This window comes from Hylobates moloch, unplaced genomic scaffold, assembly GCF_009828535.3.
Source record: "Hylobates moloch isolate HMO894 unplaced genomic scaffold, HMol_V3 SCAFFOLD_4, whole genome shotgun sequence".
Taxonomy (NCBI): Eukaryota; Metazoa; Chordata; class Mammalia; order Primates; family Hylobatidae; genus Hylobates; species Hylobates moloch.
Genome location: NW_026652279.1, coordinates 42,505,362 through 42,525,286, shown reverse-complemented (window position 1 = coordinate 42,525,286; position 19,925 = coordinate 42,505,362). Strand labels below are relative to the sequence as shown.

At 42.1% G+C, this 19,925-nt stretch overlaps 1 protein-coding gene and 1 long non-coding RNA gene across 3 annotated transcripts in view; one reads left to right on the top strand and one right to left on the bottom strand.

Moving 5' to 3' along the window:
• The window catches only part of B4GALT4 (beta-1,4-galactosyltransferase 4), a 60,363-nt gene that overhangs the window by 4,300 nt on the left and 36,138 nt on the right, over positions 1-19,925 (bottom strand). For both annotated transcript variants that reach the window (XM_058437456.1, XM_032150108.2), the window contains exons 3-7: positions 13,727-14,124; positions 10,716-10,948; positions 7,983-8,170; positions 2,570-2,692; positions 214-318 (exon numbers count right to left, since the gene is read on the bottom strand). In XM_058437456.1, the coding sequence (XP_058293439.1) occupies positions 214-318; positions 2,570-2,692; positions 7,983-8,170; positions 10,716-10,948; positions 13,727-13,979 (902 nt within the window). In that variant the 5' untranslated portion in view covers positions 13,980-14,124. The remainder of the gene's footprint in view (positions 1-213; positions 319-2,569; positions 2,693-7,982; positions 8,171-10,715; positions 10,949-13,726; positions 14,125-19,925) is intronic.
• On the top strand, positions 10,394-19,144 carry LOC116466915 (uncharacterized). The gene is made up of 3 exons (XR_004247678.2): positions 10,394-10,589; positions 14,025-14,237; positions 19,032-19,144. It is a non-coding gene; the product is annotated as an uncharacterized LOC116466915 (long non-coding RNA).

Genomic DNA, 19,925 nt, shown 5'->3' with positions numbered 1-19,925 from the left:
AACTGAGGGAAAGAAGGGAGGCCACGAATTGAGAACTATAGACGTGAGGGTTCAGTGCACCACTTTCCCTCCTTTTGTGTCTCTTTGAAAATTTCTTTAATAAAAATCTTTTAACACAATGAACTGGCTCAAATCTGATAGAATTCAACATAGTCCTTACTGACAAAACAGACTGGGGAGGTAGCCTGCCAGGCAGGTGAAGCCAGGACTTACCGTTCCACGTTCACCTCATTGCCTTTGTCTCTAGTGTGGAAGACCATTGTATATTTACCCACTTCAGGCAGGGGCCGGGAAATTTTCATTCTATGGAGCTCAACCCTAGAAAAATAATAGAGATTTTTTTTTAAGTCCATCCTATTTATCTACTACTAGGCAAATAAAAAGCATCATTTGCGAAAATTTATACACACACACACAGTGTCATAAGCAGCTTGATTACTGGAGTATTAAAAAAAGAAAAACTTCTAAAATTTCCAATTTCTTATAATGGTGGAACTTCAGGCAATAAGCCCAAAAAAGAATGAGATTCAACATTTATTACTGGGGTACAAAGGAGATGTGTTAGTTTATACTTAGTCATTTTCAAAAAGAAAAAAAACGATAAAGTACTTATTTCAAAACATCCTGAAGAATAGAAGAATCAAGTCTGTTAGGATCCCCAATTTACTCAGAGTTGCCTTCTTTTAACAAAGAAAGGAATGGCCATTTATGGTCACAAGCTTTAAAGCTACAATGCTAGGTTCAAATCTGGACTCTGTTATTTACAACCTCAGTAAATCAGTTCACAATTCCAGGTCTCAGTTCCCTCATCTGTAAAATGGCGATGGTCATAGGGAGTTGATTTCAAAGATTCAAATGATATAATCTGCATGGAACATGCTTGTACTCTGCAATGTATTATATGTATTATGTAAGTACAAAGAAGGGTGGTGCCTGTTGCACAGGCGAAAAAATAAGAAGTAAATCTCAACCAACTTTCATATTCAAATCATCTTAGTTTATCCACCACATTAGTCAAAAACCATTCTGAAGGCCATGATAGTCTTTTCAAATGAAAGCAAAATTGGAGGCTCCCCTCTACTTTGAAGCTGAAGCGTAGCAGGAAAGAAGACAGTGAAGATATGTGATCACGGCAAAATTCTACTAATCACCCCAGTGAAGTAGATTTGGGGAAGATAATGGGAATTGTTTATCACTAGCCTTTGCTACTCTTGTCCTGAAATGTAGCAGGTACCCTCTGTCCAGTTCCGAAGCCATGACCACATAGGCTGTGAATAGCTGTTGCCCATCACTACGGCCATTTCTGTAGAGCCCTTGGTCAGGGAAATCCACTCCCTCCTGCTAGAAACATTCCAGAGGCTCTCAGCCTAGACATGGGAACAAGAGCAGCATGGAGCCCCTGGTTCTTTATCATGAGGCAACAAAAAAATTTCTGACAGTGACATAACTAATAATTCAGAGCCCCAGGTTAGAAATTTCCTTTCCAGCCAGGCACGGTGGCTCACACCTGTAATCCCAACACTTCGGGAGGCCAAGGCAGGCAGATCACCTGAGGTCAGGAGTTCGAGACCAGCCTGGCCAATATGGTGAAACCTGGCCTTTACTAAAAATACAAAAAAATTAGCCAGACACGGCGGCACACGCCTGTAGTCCCAGCTACTCAGGAGGCTGAGGCTGGAGAATCACTTGAACCCAGGAGGCAGAGGTTGTGGTGAGTCGAGATCGCATCACTGCACTCCAGCCTGGGTGACAGAGTGAGACTCTGTCTCAAAAAAAAAAAAAGAAAGAAATTTATTTTCCAAGAGGCAACAGCAGGATGGAAGGGGGTCTCCTGACACCCAGAAGGGCCTTGTGATTACAAGTCTAAAGATACCAGCCCAAGCTCTTGAATAATTACTTATTTCTGGGAGGTAGGGATAACTATAACTATCTGGCCCCCAAATCCAAGTTGAGGGAAAGAAGCTGTGGGTGGAGGCCAAACTTATTCCCTTTGAGCCCCTCAGAGCAGAAAACAGTCCAAGAGAACCGAGGATAATGCCAACAGCCCAGAGTCAGGCCTGGGGTCAGGCCACCTGCAGTCCCCACAGTGTGCAGGGCTGCCAGGGCTGCCTAACGCTTGAGAGGACCTCTTTGCCTGCTTCAACATGTGCAGCTCCCCGGAGGCTGCTGGCACTCCCTGCAGGGGACACTGGGAACTGTGTCCCCCTGGGGTCTGACAGAAAGCATGAGGCTCTTAACAACCCGGTCTCCAAATTGCAGTTCAGCAGACACCTTGCAGTTTGGGGTTTCTCACTCACTGGTGTCTCAGTAAATCTTCCCCACTGACAAGTCCACAAGGCCTCCACCAACACTTCTGGACCCCAAATGCCCCCAGGCCAGAAGTAAACTGCTACTGGCACAGAATGATGTGGGCCATCCTACCTTCCCTCCACCCCCTGCACCCTTCAAGCCCAAATCTGCAGCCTAGTGACCTGCTGGACTGGCATCTAAAGGAATAAATATAAATGCAGATCTCCAGAGCCACACTGATCGCAGAGCCCCGTGAAGGGGACCTTTCTCTGTTGTTCACCTGAGTCTGAGGTCATCGTCTTCGCCTCCCCATCCCCAGTAGTTGTTAGAGAATCCATTCACCTTGAAAAACTGCTCTCTGCTTAGGGCAGTAACACCCCCAAAATATCCACTGTAACGTAACCTGGAGCAAAAGAGACGAGAGAAATGGTAAGAATATTGCACCAAAGGTCTCTGATTTCAGGGCTGGCGTTCTAGGAACACCTGGGAGACCATGTACTTCCACCCACCCACTCCTGCTTCTCCTGCTTGACACCCACCTCCCAATGCTCCTGACCTTCCCTGTCTTGTCTTCTTTCCTCTATCTAGACAAATGCTCACCTCTGCTCACTGAGCAAGGTGCCACCCAGCTGTTAATGGTGACATTTGTGTGTAGAGGCCTATAGAGATACCTGTCAATGTGAACCACACCATCAGATATTGATAAGATTTCATCTCATGTGCCAATCCAAGGAATGGTAACAGTTGCCAAGGGCACTGGGGTTAAGAAGGATTCTGAGGCTGCATCCGGGTTCAGCACGAATGCGTGTCATGATGAATATACCTTTTTTTTTTTTCACTTTCACTTTTGCTGGGAAGGGTTGAAGGCAGGAGACAGCTCCTGCACACACACTGCATGCACACACTCTGTATGCAAATCTCCACTTCTCAAAATGCATCTCCAGCTTAAAGTCTGTTTCCTGGATAACCCAACACATGTCAACACCCTCTGAAGTTTCTGGGCTGCCAACCAGACAGAGTCTAGGTAGTGCTTTTCATGAAAATAGGCTGTACAGAACAAGAATTAGGTTTTGAAAGGAAGGACAGTGAATCATGCTTTAGATAAGCTGAAGTTTAGATACACCTGGGGCTTTGCCAGTAGGCAAAAGGATACAGGGTCCAAGCTCACAAGAGATGAGCGACTACAGATATGGCTTTGGAGATAAGCTGTTATCATGTAGTACCTGAAGGCACAGGTCGAGAAATCTCCAACAATCTAGTTGGTGAGAAGAGTACAAAGGGTAGACCCAAGGGGCTCAGCTCTGTGGAACCCTAGGAATACCAAAAAGAAAAAGAGGCAAGAGGAGAAAGATCAGGAGGTAAAAGTCAGAGAGCACCTCCCAGCCTCCCAGTTATATAGGAATCTTCTTATCAGTGGACGAATTTGTAAATCTCAGAAATAAAGGTATCCCTTAAATATAATATTTCAACAATTCAGAAACGCCAAGTTAAGGTAGCTTAATAACTTGGATATTACTAAATAAAAAGATGTGAATATCTAGAGGATTTTTAACTTTAACTTCAGGTCAAACTGTTCCAGGACCGATAAAATATTTATGATTTTCTAGATAAAAAGAAAAACCGAAAGGAAAGATCAACAAACATGTAGACACTGGCCATCGAACAAGTGGCATCCCAAAAGCTAATCTGTAGTTCAGTTGTTTCTTTCTACATTCTGAGAAAAGACTGGAGACTCTGTTTAACCCATAAGAGAGGCAGATTTACTTATATGCCCCAACTTAAAATTCTGCGAAATTGAATTTTTGCAGCCTATAACAAAAAAAAAGGAAATAAAGTGCTTAGAAGGTAAATATCACTGACCAAGACATCTAATAGCAGTGCCCCATTACCATGGTTATCAGAATGCATTTTATAGAGGGGAGGGATTCGTAGCTGCCTGAACACCAGCTGCCTGATCGGGATGTGGTAATAAGGCAGGCATAACCTGCTGACACCAACAAGCAATCAGCATGAGAACAAGGAAATGATGTGGTAGCTTATCAAAACCAATATCCACCATGTGCAAGACGGCTGGCTAAACACGTGAATGCGGGAGCCCTGCCCTCAGTTTATAACTGAACAAAAGAGGTGAACATTATCAGGGTTCTGAGGAGAGAGGTGCCACCACATCAGGAGGTGGGGGACTGGAAGGATTCAAATAGGCAGAAAAATGGGGAATCTCCTGGTGACCACAATTCTGTGAGGCAAAGCACAGGAGGGAGAAAGACACAGGCTGCCTGACGACCACCTGGAGAGGGGTGAGCTGGAGTGGGGAGGGGCAGAAGAAGACAAGTCAGCAAGAAGGGTTAAAGAACTGTTTCTCCACGCCTGTAATCCCAGCACTTTGGGAGGCCGAGGCGGACGGATCAAGAGGTCAGGAGATTGAAACCAGCCTGGCTAACACCGCGAAACCCCATCTCCACTAAAAATACAAAAAATTAGCCAGGCGTGGTGGCACGTGCCTGTAGTCCCAGCTACTCGGGAGGCTGAGGCAGGAGAATCCCTTGAACCCAGGAGGCAGAAGTTCCAGTGAGCGGAGATCGCACCACTGCACTCCAGCCTGGGCGACAGAGTGAGACTCCATCTCAAAAAAAAAAAGAACTGTTTCTCAGGTGCCTGTCAGATGGCAACTACCTCTGTGTTTACTGATCTTTGCTTTTGGTGTTTCTTCTTACCTGTAAAACCATAAGTATTTAAATGGCCCTGGAACAGTTTTATTTATTTTTAAAGCACTGTAAGGCCCAACGGTGGGGAAAACGTAGTCATAAAATAACAATAGAATCCTTGTAGGAAGGAGGCTGGTACCAAAGGAGTTCTTGCCAGTAACATTTGCCACCGGCTGGTCCAGAGCTTCATCACTGATCCCACTGGCAGTGAGAAACAAGATTTGTTTCTGGCTTCATCAGAGTCTGAGACACTTGGGGCAACTTACTTTAACTTCTTCCCTCTGCATGTGTGTAAGGTGAAAACCTTTCTTGCGCTTGTACTCATGGGGCTGGTGTGACAGTGATGAAGCATATGCTGACCATAAGCTCTGTGGCACTGGGGCACACAGTTGCCAGCACGGGGCAGACATTCAGCTGCCTGGAAATGAACTTGCCCACCACAAGGACTTTGCCCATAGCAGCAAAAGTAGTCCAGGAGGAGGGCAACTCCTACCTACATTACTTACACATACCTCTCTCTAGCCACAAAAGATGAGGCTGCTTACATGATACACAAAAAACAGAAAATCATAAATCATAAACCAGGACCCTAGAAACATTTAAATCAGAATAGAAAATTAAGATGGGAAATACATTAGAACTCTGATCTGCAAATAAGGTTCTTTTCAATTTCTAAAAGAGGGTCATGGATTTGGCTCAGAGCCTCTCAATCAAAAGGGGAAACACATTCAATTACCTGAATCATATTAAGAAAACCAGTCAGTTACTCAACAAAGGCTTTCTGATACCTAGTTATAAAAGAAACATCTGGCCAGTTAGAATGGCAAGTTAGAAACAGCAAGGGTCATACATATGCTGTTTCTCAGAGTGAGCGGCATCTGATGAAATCCACGACTGTGACACCAAAGCATGAGTGAAAATCAGTTCCTGGCAGGAATGTCCAAGAGCTCAGCCTTCTTATGGTTCAGCTTAATAGAAAGATAAAATCTAGAATCCCAGCAAAAAACCTGTCCTTAAGCAATCCTCTGTGAGTGCTTAGAAATGAATGGTGCAACCAGATTTTTTTAAAAAATCTGGGCAATGGGAAGTTTAAGATTATCATCTATGGTAAGTGTCTAAGGTACAGGTGTTGTGTGTTGTAAATAGTGACATCTTACTACAGAATAAGTGAACAGACAGTGACATGCTTTTGAAAAAACCAAGTTGCCCAGCCATGATACTGCTTTCCTCAATGCGGAAGTGACTCAAAGAAACCAGAAAACAAAACCCCTAGATAATAAGATTAGATCCAAAGATCAAGTTTCCCCAAAGAGAAAAATCGTGGGATTCTCTCCTTGCCCACTGGATCCACAGCCCCTGCCCTAACTCAGACATGTGGCGTCTCTCCCCTCAGCTTTCCCCTCTTCCCTTGCTTCATCTGATACATTCAAAATCAGCTGAACCAAGTTTTCTCCCATCCTTCCCCAGCTGTAACATGTGTCAACAGCTCCCCAACCCCTGCCACAGCAAATTCAAACTCTTTATCAGACTAAACAAGGCCTGTGTAATCTGGCCCCTGCCTAGCCTCAGTTCTTGCCTCTCCTCGTAGACATTCCTTCTAGAATACCAGGGAACTATTGCATTTTCCCCAAAACTGCGCTGTGCTCTCTGGCATGTCTTGGAACTCTGCTGAGAAGCTCTTGTTGGTTCCACAAGATTAAGGTACCACCTTACCTGGGGAACAGCTTTAAACCCTTCCCTTCAAGGTGTTTCTTAAAGACACTGTGCTCTCACCCACCACAGTTTGTTCTAGGTGTTGATGTCCTGCAGCTTACACATGGCCTGGGTTTAAAGTCAGTACCTGAGGCAGCAGTCACCTCCATCAATGTTACTTAAGAATTCTCTTAAATTGCCCAATGTGAGAGAGCAACACGGAAGCCCAGAACAAATGAGGTATCAAGAGACTCACTTTCCACTTCACACTCACGTAGAGTACATACTGGTGGAATCTCCAGCATTATTGGATAGTTTCACAGTTCTCTCTCTCCTTCTGCCTTCCTCTTCCTCTCTTCATTTGTCCCTCTCTCCCCTCCTTACCAAGTGCTTATAGTTGTATTTGCAGAAATGCAAAATTAACGTAACTCCACTGTAGCTACCTGTCTCCCCACACCGACACTCAACAGGGAGCCCTGTGAGGGCAGGTGCTCTGCCTTATTCAAACTGGTCTCATGGCCTCCAGCACAGTCAGCGCCACAGATATGAGCACCCATGAACGGCAGGGCTTGGGGAAAGCTGACAGGTAAGTGTGCACACAAATGAGGGAATACAGTGTTTCATCTGCAGAGAAACATTCTGTGTCACTATTTCCCCTTGGTTGTGCTTGAATAGGAGCTGGTGAATCAAATAAGGCTGCAAAACAGCTACGCCCTTCTTAGGGGTGGAGGCGATGGGAATGAAGACACAGATGATGGCATCTGGCACTTCTCACAGTGGCTTTGAGAGAAATGAACTTGTCCTGGGTGTCCTGGCTCCTGAGAAGACTACTCAGAGGACATGCCCTCCCCCACCTCTCCCCATACTCTAGAAAGAGGCCACAGTCTGGAAAGTGATGTCTCGACAGAGGTCTCACTAAGGGACACCAGCTCGTTGCCTCCTAGAGGGGGGAGTCAGGAATAGACAAATAAGTTACTTGCATTCTAGTCAGTGTGGGAAAGCTTGCAAAAGCCCCTCGACAGGGGCGCTGTGGGTGACGCTGGTCACCACCTGCAATGCTTGGATATTTCTCTCCAATGCTTTCCCTTGTCTTTGTGATCCTCTGCCGAAGTTGTACGGTTTTTTCCTCACTACAGTCTCTAACTTCTGTTTTGCACTTCAAGTGATGTATATATATCATGGACCATTTTTTCTATTTCTCATGTTCTTAAGACACTCTGGATGCTTGTTCCACCCAGTCTTGATCACAATAGTTGAGCTTCTCGACCTAAGCCACCCTCAGCAGAGCCACCTTACCTGTACCCAGTGCTGTTCCTGCCAACCACCAGATGCTTGGGATGCTCCTCACACTTGTAAAGGTTAAAGTCATTCTCGGGTACCAGGTCCACGTCGTGGAATATAAAGCAGTCCCAATTTTCTTCCTTGAGAGCTTCTAGATAGCCCACATTCAAGAGTTTGGCTCGATTAAACTTTTTACCTCCAGCCTACAGGTATGAAAATTAAAACTTGAAAAGCTCCTGAGATAAAGTTTCATATTGTTCCCCTCTTAGTTAGGATTCAGGAGGTGATATTATTCTACGCACAAGACTATACTTGTGGCATAAAGATCTGACAGAGAAGCTGCAATGACAATAAAAGACCATTTGATTTTTTCTTCGTGCTTCACACATACTTATATTCCAGAACTTAGAAACATTCCTTGAAATCCAAAGAGTTGTTGTTTAATGATAGAGAGTTCCAGTTTTGCAAGATTAAGTTCTGGAACTGATTTCATAAATACACTGCATATATTTATGCAACCAGTATATTGCATAATTATGCATAGATACATTGCATGTAAATATTCTTAACATTACTAAACTGTACACTCAATAATGGTTAAGACAGTAAAAATAAATAAAAGTTAAAAAAATGTTAAGATGGTAAATTTTACATCGTGTTTTACAATTTAAAATTTTTTAAATGCAGCTTTAAAATACAAATAACTCAAATAATCAATAATAATGTATTGTACACTTAAAATGTATTAAGAGTATAGATCTCATGTGAAGTATTCTTACCAGTTAACAAAAAAAATTTTCACTTAAAATTTACAAATACCTTTACGTATTCTGTATAAAACTACAAAACCTTTCTTATATACTAGTCATGTCAATTAGTATTACTGCTTCACAGTTCAATCCTAGGTAATCCCAATCTTACCCTCTGTTATGAATTTACACTAAGCTTCTAAAAGACTTAGTTAATAGCTTGCCAGAAAGGATCAAGAAATCTCAACCTATAAAAAGAGAAGGTTATTGCAAATATTTCTAAGCTACTTTAAAGTTTCTTAGAAATCCCTGTAAGAGAATCCTGTTATAATGCTACTGGTGGAGGCTAATCCTCACAGTGGCCTTATGGAGGTAGATTCGTCGCTGGGTAATAAAAGAACACAGTTTGACCTGTAATATGATTGAAGCTGTAATAAAAAAATTACATAATTTTTTCATGGCTGCTTCGTTCAAATTCCTTCAGAATGAATTTCAGTTAAGTGGTTATCATAAAAGTACAAGTATTTCTCAGAAGTTACCACAATGTTTTCCTGATAAGAATAACACAAAGCAGACATATTTTTCTCCTTCTCTTTTTCTTTTTTTTTTAATTTGAGATGGAATCTCGCTGTGTTGCCCAGGCTGGAGTGCAGTGGTGTGATCTCAGCTCACTGCAGCCTCCACCTCCTGGGTTCAAGTGATTCTCCTGCCTCAGCCTCCTGAGTAGCTGGGACTACAGGTATGTGCCACCACACCCAGCTAATTTTTTTTATTTTTTTTATTTTTAGTAGAGACAGGGTTTCACTATGCTAGCCAGGCTAGTCTCGAACTCCTAACCTCAAGTGATCCACCCACTTTGGCCTCCCAAAGTGCTAAGATTACAGGCATGAGCCACCAGACCTGGCCCAAAGCAGACATGTTTTTCTATTCATAAAAATAGTACTATACCTTGTGGGTTACTGTCCTGAGCAAGAACTCAGAATCAAATAAATCAAACCTATGACCAACAACCTTAAAAACAAAAATAGCTATAAAACAGTATAATAGTAACATTTTGTTCCAAGTACTAAAATACAGACATAGGTGTGCTATATAAGCACACTGATTTTCAAGAGCCTCAGTTTATCACCAAGTCTACACTGCAGAGCTGGTCCTCTGAGTTGTCCAAAGTTTTACCTAAAAGAAATATTACCAGTTCTAACAGTAGTCATGATTTTGCTGACATTCTTGGAATTTGTAAGAATTTGAAGGGAAATTATCCCTCTTCTTGGCGTCTTTGGATGGCCAAGGATAACTGTGAAAAGTTTAGACACTGATGTTTAAACTGATGTCTTAGTTTTCTTTCAATAAACTTTAATGCCAAATAGAGGTATCTTTAATCACCCACTCCACTGACCTCAGAGGTAAGCTCTTCAAAAGCAGCCGATAGTTATGCTGTGCTCCTACCAAATCATGCTTCTGGAAGCCAAATAAATGAATCCAGAAAGTTTAAATCAAACATAACATGTTTCACATAATAAATAGTGGCAAAGTTCAGGGCAGAAATGTGGTGGCAGCCATAGAGCACCACAGCTACTAATACAGAATATTCTTTCAAATCCACTGTCTAGATCCCCATTGAGTCGCTAGGGTCAATAATGACAGACAATTCCAGAATCTCATCATATAGTGCACGGCACACACAGAAAGAAACAGAAGGGGCCAGGAAGCCTCCGGGGAAATCTGAGGGCAGTCACTGGCTAACATGGAAGGGCTCACAAAGCAGGCTTCCTCCAGAGGTTCCTTTAAGGGCAGTAAAATTTCCCAGAACTTGAACCCATAACTCCACACTCTGAGACAAGAATCTCCTCTACTCCTTTCAAGGATAAATGAGGTAAGAGAACTCGTTTTTGATGATAGTATGATGTTCCTTTTACCCAACACAGACAAACGGTCACATGGCCAAGTCTGGCAGAGAGAGGAGGGTCGAGGGCAGGCTCTGGTCTGCCCCCACGCTCACCTGGTGGATGACGTAGATGCCATAATCCAGCTGCTGCCTCTGCAGGAAGGGATGCAGATGTTCCAGCAGGTACATCAGGTGTTTCTCTCTGTTCCGGTGGGGAACAAGGATGGCGACCCTCTGTAAAGCTTTACATTCCTCAGGGCGATACCGGCCTCTGGACACTTTGGGGTTTTCTGCCTGTACCTCTTCCAAAGTGAGATCTGGTTTGAAAATGAGCTTGCTCTGGCCTCCTACAATGAACATAGGACACAGACAATAATAGCTACTTCAAAAAGCATTGAGGTTTACACGAGCTAATACGCATAGAAAGAACACTGCCCAGATCACAGTGAGTACTACAAATGTCAGCTTTTATTATGATTAAACACTCATTTAGTCATGATGATAGCCAGAGCATCATGTCACAAAGGTTACTGGCTGCAAAAGCAAGTGGCGGATATATAATAAAAGCATCTCCTTGTGGCTGGGTAATTAACTTGCTCTATGATCCATCTGTAAGAGGGAATATCCTGGTGAACCCTGGTAAGAGCAAAGGGCAAGGCTAGATAGAGTAACTTCAACTTTGGTCTGTCCTCTTTTCCTTCTCCAAATTCCAGGAGGAGGGGAAAATCTCTTAAATATCAACAGCATTCCACAGAATCAAGCTCCTGGACAAGGCACTCTTCCCACGCCTTCCCTAAACTCTGGAACTACCCTGGCTCCCTGTAAGCAAAGCACTAAAAAGAAGTAGAAACCAGTCTCCCTCCCTAACCCAGCTGTAATAGGTATGTGTGGCACTGCAACAACTCTCCCATTATGCCACCACAACAGACGTTTCCAATCGAGCACAGCATTTGCTCAGTGGCTGGAAGCAATCCAAACAGATGAAACCCAAAGCCATCCACAGGAGGAAATAGCTTAGGTTTTTTTTTGTTTATTTGTTTGTTTCTAAATTCCACGTATACTGGTCAGGCTGTAAAATCTCAAGATGCTTGCAAATTGAGCTATCCCCTTCTGAGTAAAGCAGTCAGAGGCCCTCCCTGTGCATAAGTCGCCATGCCTTGTTCCATGTAACCATCCCCTACCCTGGCCACGGCTGCTTAGACCAGGCTCACGTGTCTAATGGCACCTTGGTGCTCTGCTCAACAGCAGGCAAGGTAAGTAACTTCTTCAAGCCACCCAAAGAGAATAATTGGCCTACGAGAGCCTTCCTGCAGGGTCTACATGCAAGACACAGCAGTCAGTAATGCCCTAAAAACAAACAGTAAGGAATGGAGTTACACAGATGACAAGTACTAGAGCTGATGCTGGGCTATTGAGCTACCAGAGATAATGGGGTAGCTGTTGAGACAGTCTCCTGTGTGGCCTGTTCACAATCCCCATCGTTAACCTGACTGTGTCTCTGTTCTTGCACCCTCAAAGAGCCTCACACAACAGGTCTAATATAAACTAGTCCCCCAGCTCACCTTCTCATCGTCATAACTTTTTACGTGCCCTAACCTAGTATCTGCTTCCATTTACTCTCTATCAGTCTCCCTATCACTCCCCCTACCCCAATATCTTCTCAAGATCTGTCCCTCCTTGGGTCACCAATGGCCCATTTTAAGTCATCACCAACCACATCACCTTTAGTCCAGTACTTGCCCAATAATGCATCACTGCCCCTCTATTCTTTATGAATGAATTTACTGTTTAAATATACTGTGAGCATTTTAAGCAAGGGGAATAATCAGCCAGTAAAATTTGAATTTCCCTGACTCATTTTTACATCTCAGCTTGTATAATCTGTGAAGGAACACACAATCAGGAATAACACTTTGGCTCTTCCGTGACTAAAGAGAAGCAGCATGCCAATATAAATACAATACAGGACTGTGACTCAACTAGGAAAGGGGTGTACAGACTGAATGTCTGTGTCCCCAGAAATTCATGTTGAATCCCTAATCCCCACTGTGGGGCCTCTGGGAAGTAACTAGGTTTAGATGAGATCATCATAAGGGTGCAGCTGCCATGTGGGATTAAAGCCCTTATAAAAAGAGCAAGACGCATGAGATCTATCTATCTCTTTCTCTCTCCCTCTCTCTTTCCCTTTCCCATATGTGTGTACGCACACACACCAAGGAAAGGCACGTGAGGACAACATCCAGTAAGAGGGCCCTGACCATGCTGGCACCCTGATCTCAAGACTAATTTACTGTTTAACATAAGTTGAGAGGCAAGACATAAAAGGTGAACCAAAATATACAACATATTTAAGAAATAAACACTAAAGACCACATTGAAAAACTTACCTAGTCTCTGTCCCTTGACTCCACAGTTTTGGCCAAAGGAATACAACAGATATGACCCCGGTGAGGCTTGAATGTGCTTGCATTTCTCCTCTCATGCTCTGGTGCTCTGCTGATGCCATGAGGAGAACATACCCATGCTAGCCCACTAGTTTCAGGAAGAGGACAGGAGGCACATGGGGCAGAGCCACCAGCCTAGATCAATGGACCCTATTAATGTGTGCTGCTGAGACTTTTGTGGCTGGATAATAAAAGTGGGTCTGTTCCTATGATGGAATACTATACGTCAATGAAAATGGACAAACCATAGCCACACGCATCCATAAGAACAGATCTCACAAAAATAATGTTGAGCAACAGAAGCCAAACACAAAAGAGTACGTAACATATGCTTCCAATTTGTAAAGTTTCAAAATAGGAAAAATCTAATGTTCTTGAAGCCAGAGGGGTGACTGAAAGAAGCATGGGAATTCCTATGGTTCCAGCAAGATTCTATTTCTTAATTTACATGCTAGTTAGACAAGTATGTTCATTTTCTGAAACTTTACCAAGTGGTACACTTCTGAGTTTTGTACTTTCTTGTACATGTTATATTTATTTTATTTGAATTTATAGTTTTTGTGACACAGGAGATATATATATTTATGGGGTACATGAGATGTTTTGATACAGGCAAGTACATATTACATTTAAATAAAAAGTTTGCATACTACTTAATCAAAGGAAAAAGGGAACACTTACTGAGGTAAGGAGACACAGAAGGGCAGTTGTCAAGTTCTGCCTTCTTCGTGGATGCTTCATTAGTCAGAGTTTTTCCCTTTCCCAAAATGAGGGCCTTATGGAAATTAGCCACGAACTCCTTCGCTTTAGGAATCTCTTGAATGGCACCCACGAAGTAGTTACTGGTGGCCCACCCAACCACCGTCAGGCACAAAGTCAAGAGCAACAGTAATCGGAATTTGTAGGAAAGGTGGGAAGTCAGGTTGAAGCCCATGTTTTTTATCACGTGAATAATATGTATCTCTCGGCTTCACTGCAGGCAAGAAAGCTTCAAGTTGAGCTTTTCCAATCTGATTGCAAACTTGATGACAACTGAAGATACAATGCCTGCTTTTTCTCAGTAGTTCTGCTCCAACAATCTAAAACGCAATCACAAAAGACACATTGTTTCAAATGGAAATTCTATCCTGAAATGATTCACTCCAGCACAAACTGAAAACCCATCCCTGACGGACCTTGACTAACCTTAATGGTAGGTCTCCCACTTAGCATTTAGAGATCTGAAAACCAGAGGTTTTAGAGGTTCCAAGCATCGATACATCACAGAAGCACTCTCTAGGTTATCAGCCAGGCTGTCTGTCACCCAAGAAGGGAAGCCATTTCCAGATGTTGGACAGAAGAAATAGGCAAAGGAGACAAGGGAGACTGCAAAGACCTGAGCTGGACACAGCCTAAGACATAGCGCTAATGGTTCTCTGCCTCAGTTGCCCCTTCCTGGCACAGTTTTAAGGGAGGATTTAAAAAATGTGAAGCCTTGTTACAGAAGCACATTTTGACCCAAAGAGAAAATAAGGGAAAAGGGAAAAGTTCTTCTCCCCTGTGAGAGCTAGAAAAACATGGTCCTCAACAACAGGTAATGAATGCTAAATTCTCAAAGAGGCACTGGCACAGGGCACATTGCAATGGGGGCCAGGAGGGAGTCTGTCAAGAAACATAGAGAATCCCAAACAGGAGGTCAACAATCTATCTATAAGAATAACAAAACTACAGCACAGCGTTTAAGATCAGGAGTTTGGACTTAGACAGAAACTATAACTCTACCACATAACAGCTACATAACCTTGGGCCAGTCATTTAACTAAGCCTCAGTTTCCTTGTCTGTAAAATGGGGATAAAAATACTATCTACCTAGAAAAGTTATTGTGGGGCTTAGATGACCTAGTTTATTAATACATAAAGTATTATCCCACCTTGACCAACAAGCAGACACACTGAAACACCACTTTTTGTATTGTATTTCTCACTGTCAGCAATAAATTGCCACTCTGATTTCATACTTCAGTAGCATAAGATGGGATAATATGAATTCACTTCTAAGAGGGGGCTATGCTTTTATTGACAAAAATCATGTTTTTAAGACCACCTAGCTGAGGGCCCACCCTGGACCACAGAAAATACACTAAAGTGGTAAAGGCTACCTGACAAGGATACCTGGTTTGCCGCCAGCAACATCCACTATATCCTCTCTGTGTGGACAAATCACGTCTCTCCTCAAATTCTAAACATGTTCTCAGAAGAACACAGAAAATGCTAAAGCTAGGGCACAGATAATCTCCATAGACAAACATATTCTCAATTAAATAAATAAAATGGAGACCAAAATATTTTCTATGCTAAATAATCACATGGAAACACTTATGATTAAATCTTAAATGACAAAAAGAAAAACAGAAAGTAAGCCCTATATCTGTGCTATGATTACAACTAATGATATATACAATTAAGGAAAGTCTAGAAAGCTAATAATAATCATATTAGGAGAATGGGATTAGCTGGGGTGGTTTTTTTTTCTCTTTTTAGAATTTTTAATAATATATATTTTTAATAATTTTTATTTTTGGCCAGGCGTGGTGGCGGGCGCCTGTAGTCCCAGCTACTCGGGAGGCTGAGGCAGGAGAATGGCGTGAACCCGGGAGGCAGAGCTTGCAGTGAGCCAAGATCGTGCCACTGCACTCCAGCCTGGGCGACAGCGAGACTCCATCTCAAAAGAAAAAAATAATAAAATTTATTTTATAAATTTTATTTTTATTTAATGATTTTTAATAATATATTTTATATTTTAATATATTTTATATTTTTAGAATTTTTAATATATTTTATATAAATGTATATATTTTTGTATATCACATATTGTCATATTTACATATATTTTACATATATCGTTTTATAATATGGCACTCTTACAATGAAAACAAAGTGAATTTTTTTTAATGGTGAATAGAGAGGCAGTAAGTAACTGTAAAAAAACAACCACCACCTCAGAAACTCTCAAGATAGTTAGTTTCACACTTACTAAAGGATACAACTCCAAAAATTTAGTTTCAGGTTAGTCTGAAGGAAACCTAGAAAATATTTCTCTCTAAACACAATGCTATAGATAAAAAGGCAGGTTAGTTCTTGGGCAATGTTTGACCCACGAAGCAATTAAACAGTATAGCCTGTGTTCACGGTCCTATGAAGTTATCACGGAAGTCAATGCTGAAGGCAGTAATAACTAATAAAAAGGGCAATTTACATGTGCATTTACTCCGTGCCATGCACTGGTATAAAATCACTTATATTAACCTGTTTAATTCTCATTTAGCCATATGATATAAGAATTACTAGTCTCCCATCTTACAGGTAAGAAAAGGAAAGGAAGGTTTGGAGAGATTTAAGTACCTTGCCAAAGCCCACACGACTAGTAAACGGTAGCGTGGGGTCTCTGCCCAGGTGCTCAGCTCCACATCCTTCACATGGATATTTCCTCTTTTCTCCCCTTGGTGCCTGGGTAGTCCCAACACAAACCCTTGAATATTCAGGTTCCCTTGGGGGCCTTCTACCTCTCTCCCACATCTGCCTTCTGTTTCCTAGGGACTGTCTGATCAAATGCCTTCCTGGAGGTCTGTTCTTTTCCCACCTGGTGACAGTAAGTCATCAGATTCCTGGGGCCAATCAGACAACCTCTTGTGGACTTAATTATAGGAGGCTTAAATGCCAGGACTGGCAATTTTTAAAATAAGGATCTCAATCTTAGAAAATTCAGACTGGGAACATTGCTTTTATTTATTTTTATTTTTATTTTTATTTTTTGAGACAGGGTCTCGCTCTGTTGCCCAGGCTAGAGTGCTGTGGCACAATTTCAGCTCACTGCAACCTCCACCTCCTGGTTCAAGCAACTCTAGTGCCTCAGCCTCCCAAGCAGCTGGGATTACAGGCATGCACCACTATGCCCAGTTAATTTTTGCATTTTTAGTAGAGCCGAGGTTTCACCATGTTGTCCAGGCTGGTCTTGAACTCCTGGCCTCAAGTGATCCATCCACCTTGGCCTCCCAAAGTGCTGGGATTACAGGTGTGAGCCACCGCACCCAGCCCTGGGAACACGGCTTTTCTAAGAGCTATTTTTAGAGGGAGAGTCCCCTGGAAGAGAGAATCGCTGAGTGGAAGGAGGTTATGACCATAAAATTACTGCAGTGTTGAAATCAGAAAAGATCTTAAAGACCACGCATCCACCTCCCTCATTCTACAGAGGGGGAAGAGATTTAAAAACCTACCCAAGGAAGGCACAGGGTACATGGGAAATCTCCGTACCTTCTGCTCAGTTTGGTTGAGAATTTAAACTGTCCTAAAAAATACAGCTGAACCTTGAACAACATGGGTTTGAACTGCACAGCTCCACTTAGATTGTTTTCAACCAAATGCAGACCAAAAATACAATATTCCCGGGATGCAAAACCTGTGTATACAGAAGGCCAACTTTTCCAATATGTGGGTTCCTCAGGGCTGACTACAAGACTTGAGCATGCACGGATGTGGGTAGATGTAGGGGTCCTGGAGCCAATCCCTTCCATATACTGAGAGATGACTGTAATTTAAGAAAACAAAAACAAAAAAACCTACCCAAGAATAGCTGTGAATAGTCATTAACTAATATTGCTCAACTGCAGCTTATGGACTCTGTTCAAAGGTAAGACATTTATTCTAAAAGCATGGAGCCATTATTAATAATTACTTAAGTATTAGGCCTTCATTACTAATCCTGCTTTTGAGACATCTGACCCAGTTAAAAATAATTCTTACCAATCTTTCTAAGTCTAAGTGCTCTCCCAAAAACTGTACAGAGAGCCAGCATAAGGAAGTTCAGGGGTAAGGTTTCCTTGGCTCCTGTGAGTAAACATCTGAAGTGTGAAGGGTCTGTCATCTGTCTGTCCATCTATGTTTCAAGAGAGACCAGCCAAGTGACTGGAGGCAACCCCTCTCAGCATGTGTCCCAGCTATAAAATGATGAAAAATACTTATCTCTCAAAGTTGCTCTAAGAATTTAATGAGATGATGCACCCAAGTTCTGGTAAGTTCCAGGACACAAGTTGTTTTTCTTTTTTTTCTTTTTTGAGACGGAGTCTCCCTCTGTCGGCCTGGCTGGAGTGCAGTGGTGCGATCTCAGCTCACTGCAACCTCCGCCTCCCAGGTTCAAGCAATTCTTCTGCCTCAGCCGCCCAAGTAGCTGGGATTACAGGCATGCGCCACCATATCCAGCTAATTTTTCTTTATTTTTAGTAGAGACAGGGTTTCACCATGTTGGCCAGGCTGGTCTCAAACTCCTGACCTCAAATGATGTGCCCACCTAAGCTTCCCAAAGTGCTGGGATTACAGGCATGAGCCACCGTGCCTGGCCAGGAACACATGTATTTATTGGCTCTAATTACCAATGTGATTCATGTTCAAATGTTATCAGAATATTGCCCAAGATAATGTTATCTCTGGAATTAATGATATGATTTTTACTTTCTAACTCTGTAATTTCCATTTTTTCTTTTAATGAGTATGTAATATTTTTATAATTAGGAAAATATAATGACTTTTTAAAGAAAGTTATTTTTAGGGCAAGTGAATCCTGGTTGGTGTTTGGGAAAGTGTCATCATATTGGACTTATTTACACTAACATTTAAGTAATTGAGAGACCCTTAATTCTCACAAGAGTCTCAGAGTTATTTTCTTTTTCAGTCAAGGCTGTCTTGAAGTGCCAAGGGACTACATCATCAGTATTGAGAACAAATTCAGGCAACACGAAAGAAGTTATTTAGGGCAAGATTTACCATTCTTTTCCTTTCTAGAAGTCTGCCCTGTAATTAGTTAAAAATGATCATGTTTTCATATTTGGTTTTTCTCCACTCAATTCAACCAGTCTTTTTCTGACTACCTGCTATTTTCAAGCAAAGGGAAAACAATATAAAGAGAATTAAAGCCTAGTCTTTGTATTCAGAGTTTATTTCTATCTTTTTCTAGATCTCAATGTCTGCAATTTCCTGTCAAATATGAGAACAACTCCATCCCAAAGTGGGAGAACAGATGAAACAAGATGGATAAAATACTGAGAAGTCTTGAATATAGGTGATAGGTACCTGAGAGTCTATTTTCTTTCTCTCTACTTTTGTGTATGCTTGAAATTTTCCATAATAGTTTTTAAAATCTGGCAAGGCAGATAAGCTATAACAAAAGGAAAGGCAACCTAAGTGCTAAGTATCATTCTTGGAGAATCACACATTTTTACTCCACCAAAGTGGGAGGGGAGGACACCATGTATCACTCTATAAATATTAACTAAGCATTTGCACCAAGGAGAAAGGGTGTGTTCATTCGGCAGCTAAGAGCACCAAAATCAGCATTCCAACATCTCTGAACCTATCAGGTAATTTTGCAGACACAGGGCATGTGAGTGGGCTTGATGTTGTCCCAGGCACATGATCCTGATGCCTTGGGGCTCCCTGGGGCAACACCAGAAGAAAGACTGATTATTTTGCTACTCTTTTTACTCCTGCAGAGTTCCTAGGAGTTTTTACCTTTTACACACACATTGCCCCACCTTCCTTAGGTCTTGGTATTCATTATCCCAATTACAGCTCCTTTAGGAGGATTCTGAATGATCACTGGCCGGATCCTAAAGGGGCTGTGGTTCCCTGGGCAGGGTAAGGAATGGGATAAAAATGATGACAGCCATTTACATGTACAAGTCATTTAAACCCAAAGTTTAAGCTCCTAATAGCCCAACCTAGAAGCATTTGAGTAATTTAAAAAAAAAAAAAAAATAGACTGCACTGTATTTTAACCCATAGGATAAAGTGAATATCCACTAGTCTACACTGATAAAAACAATCAAACAAATAAATGAATAGAAGAGAA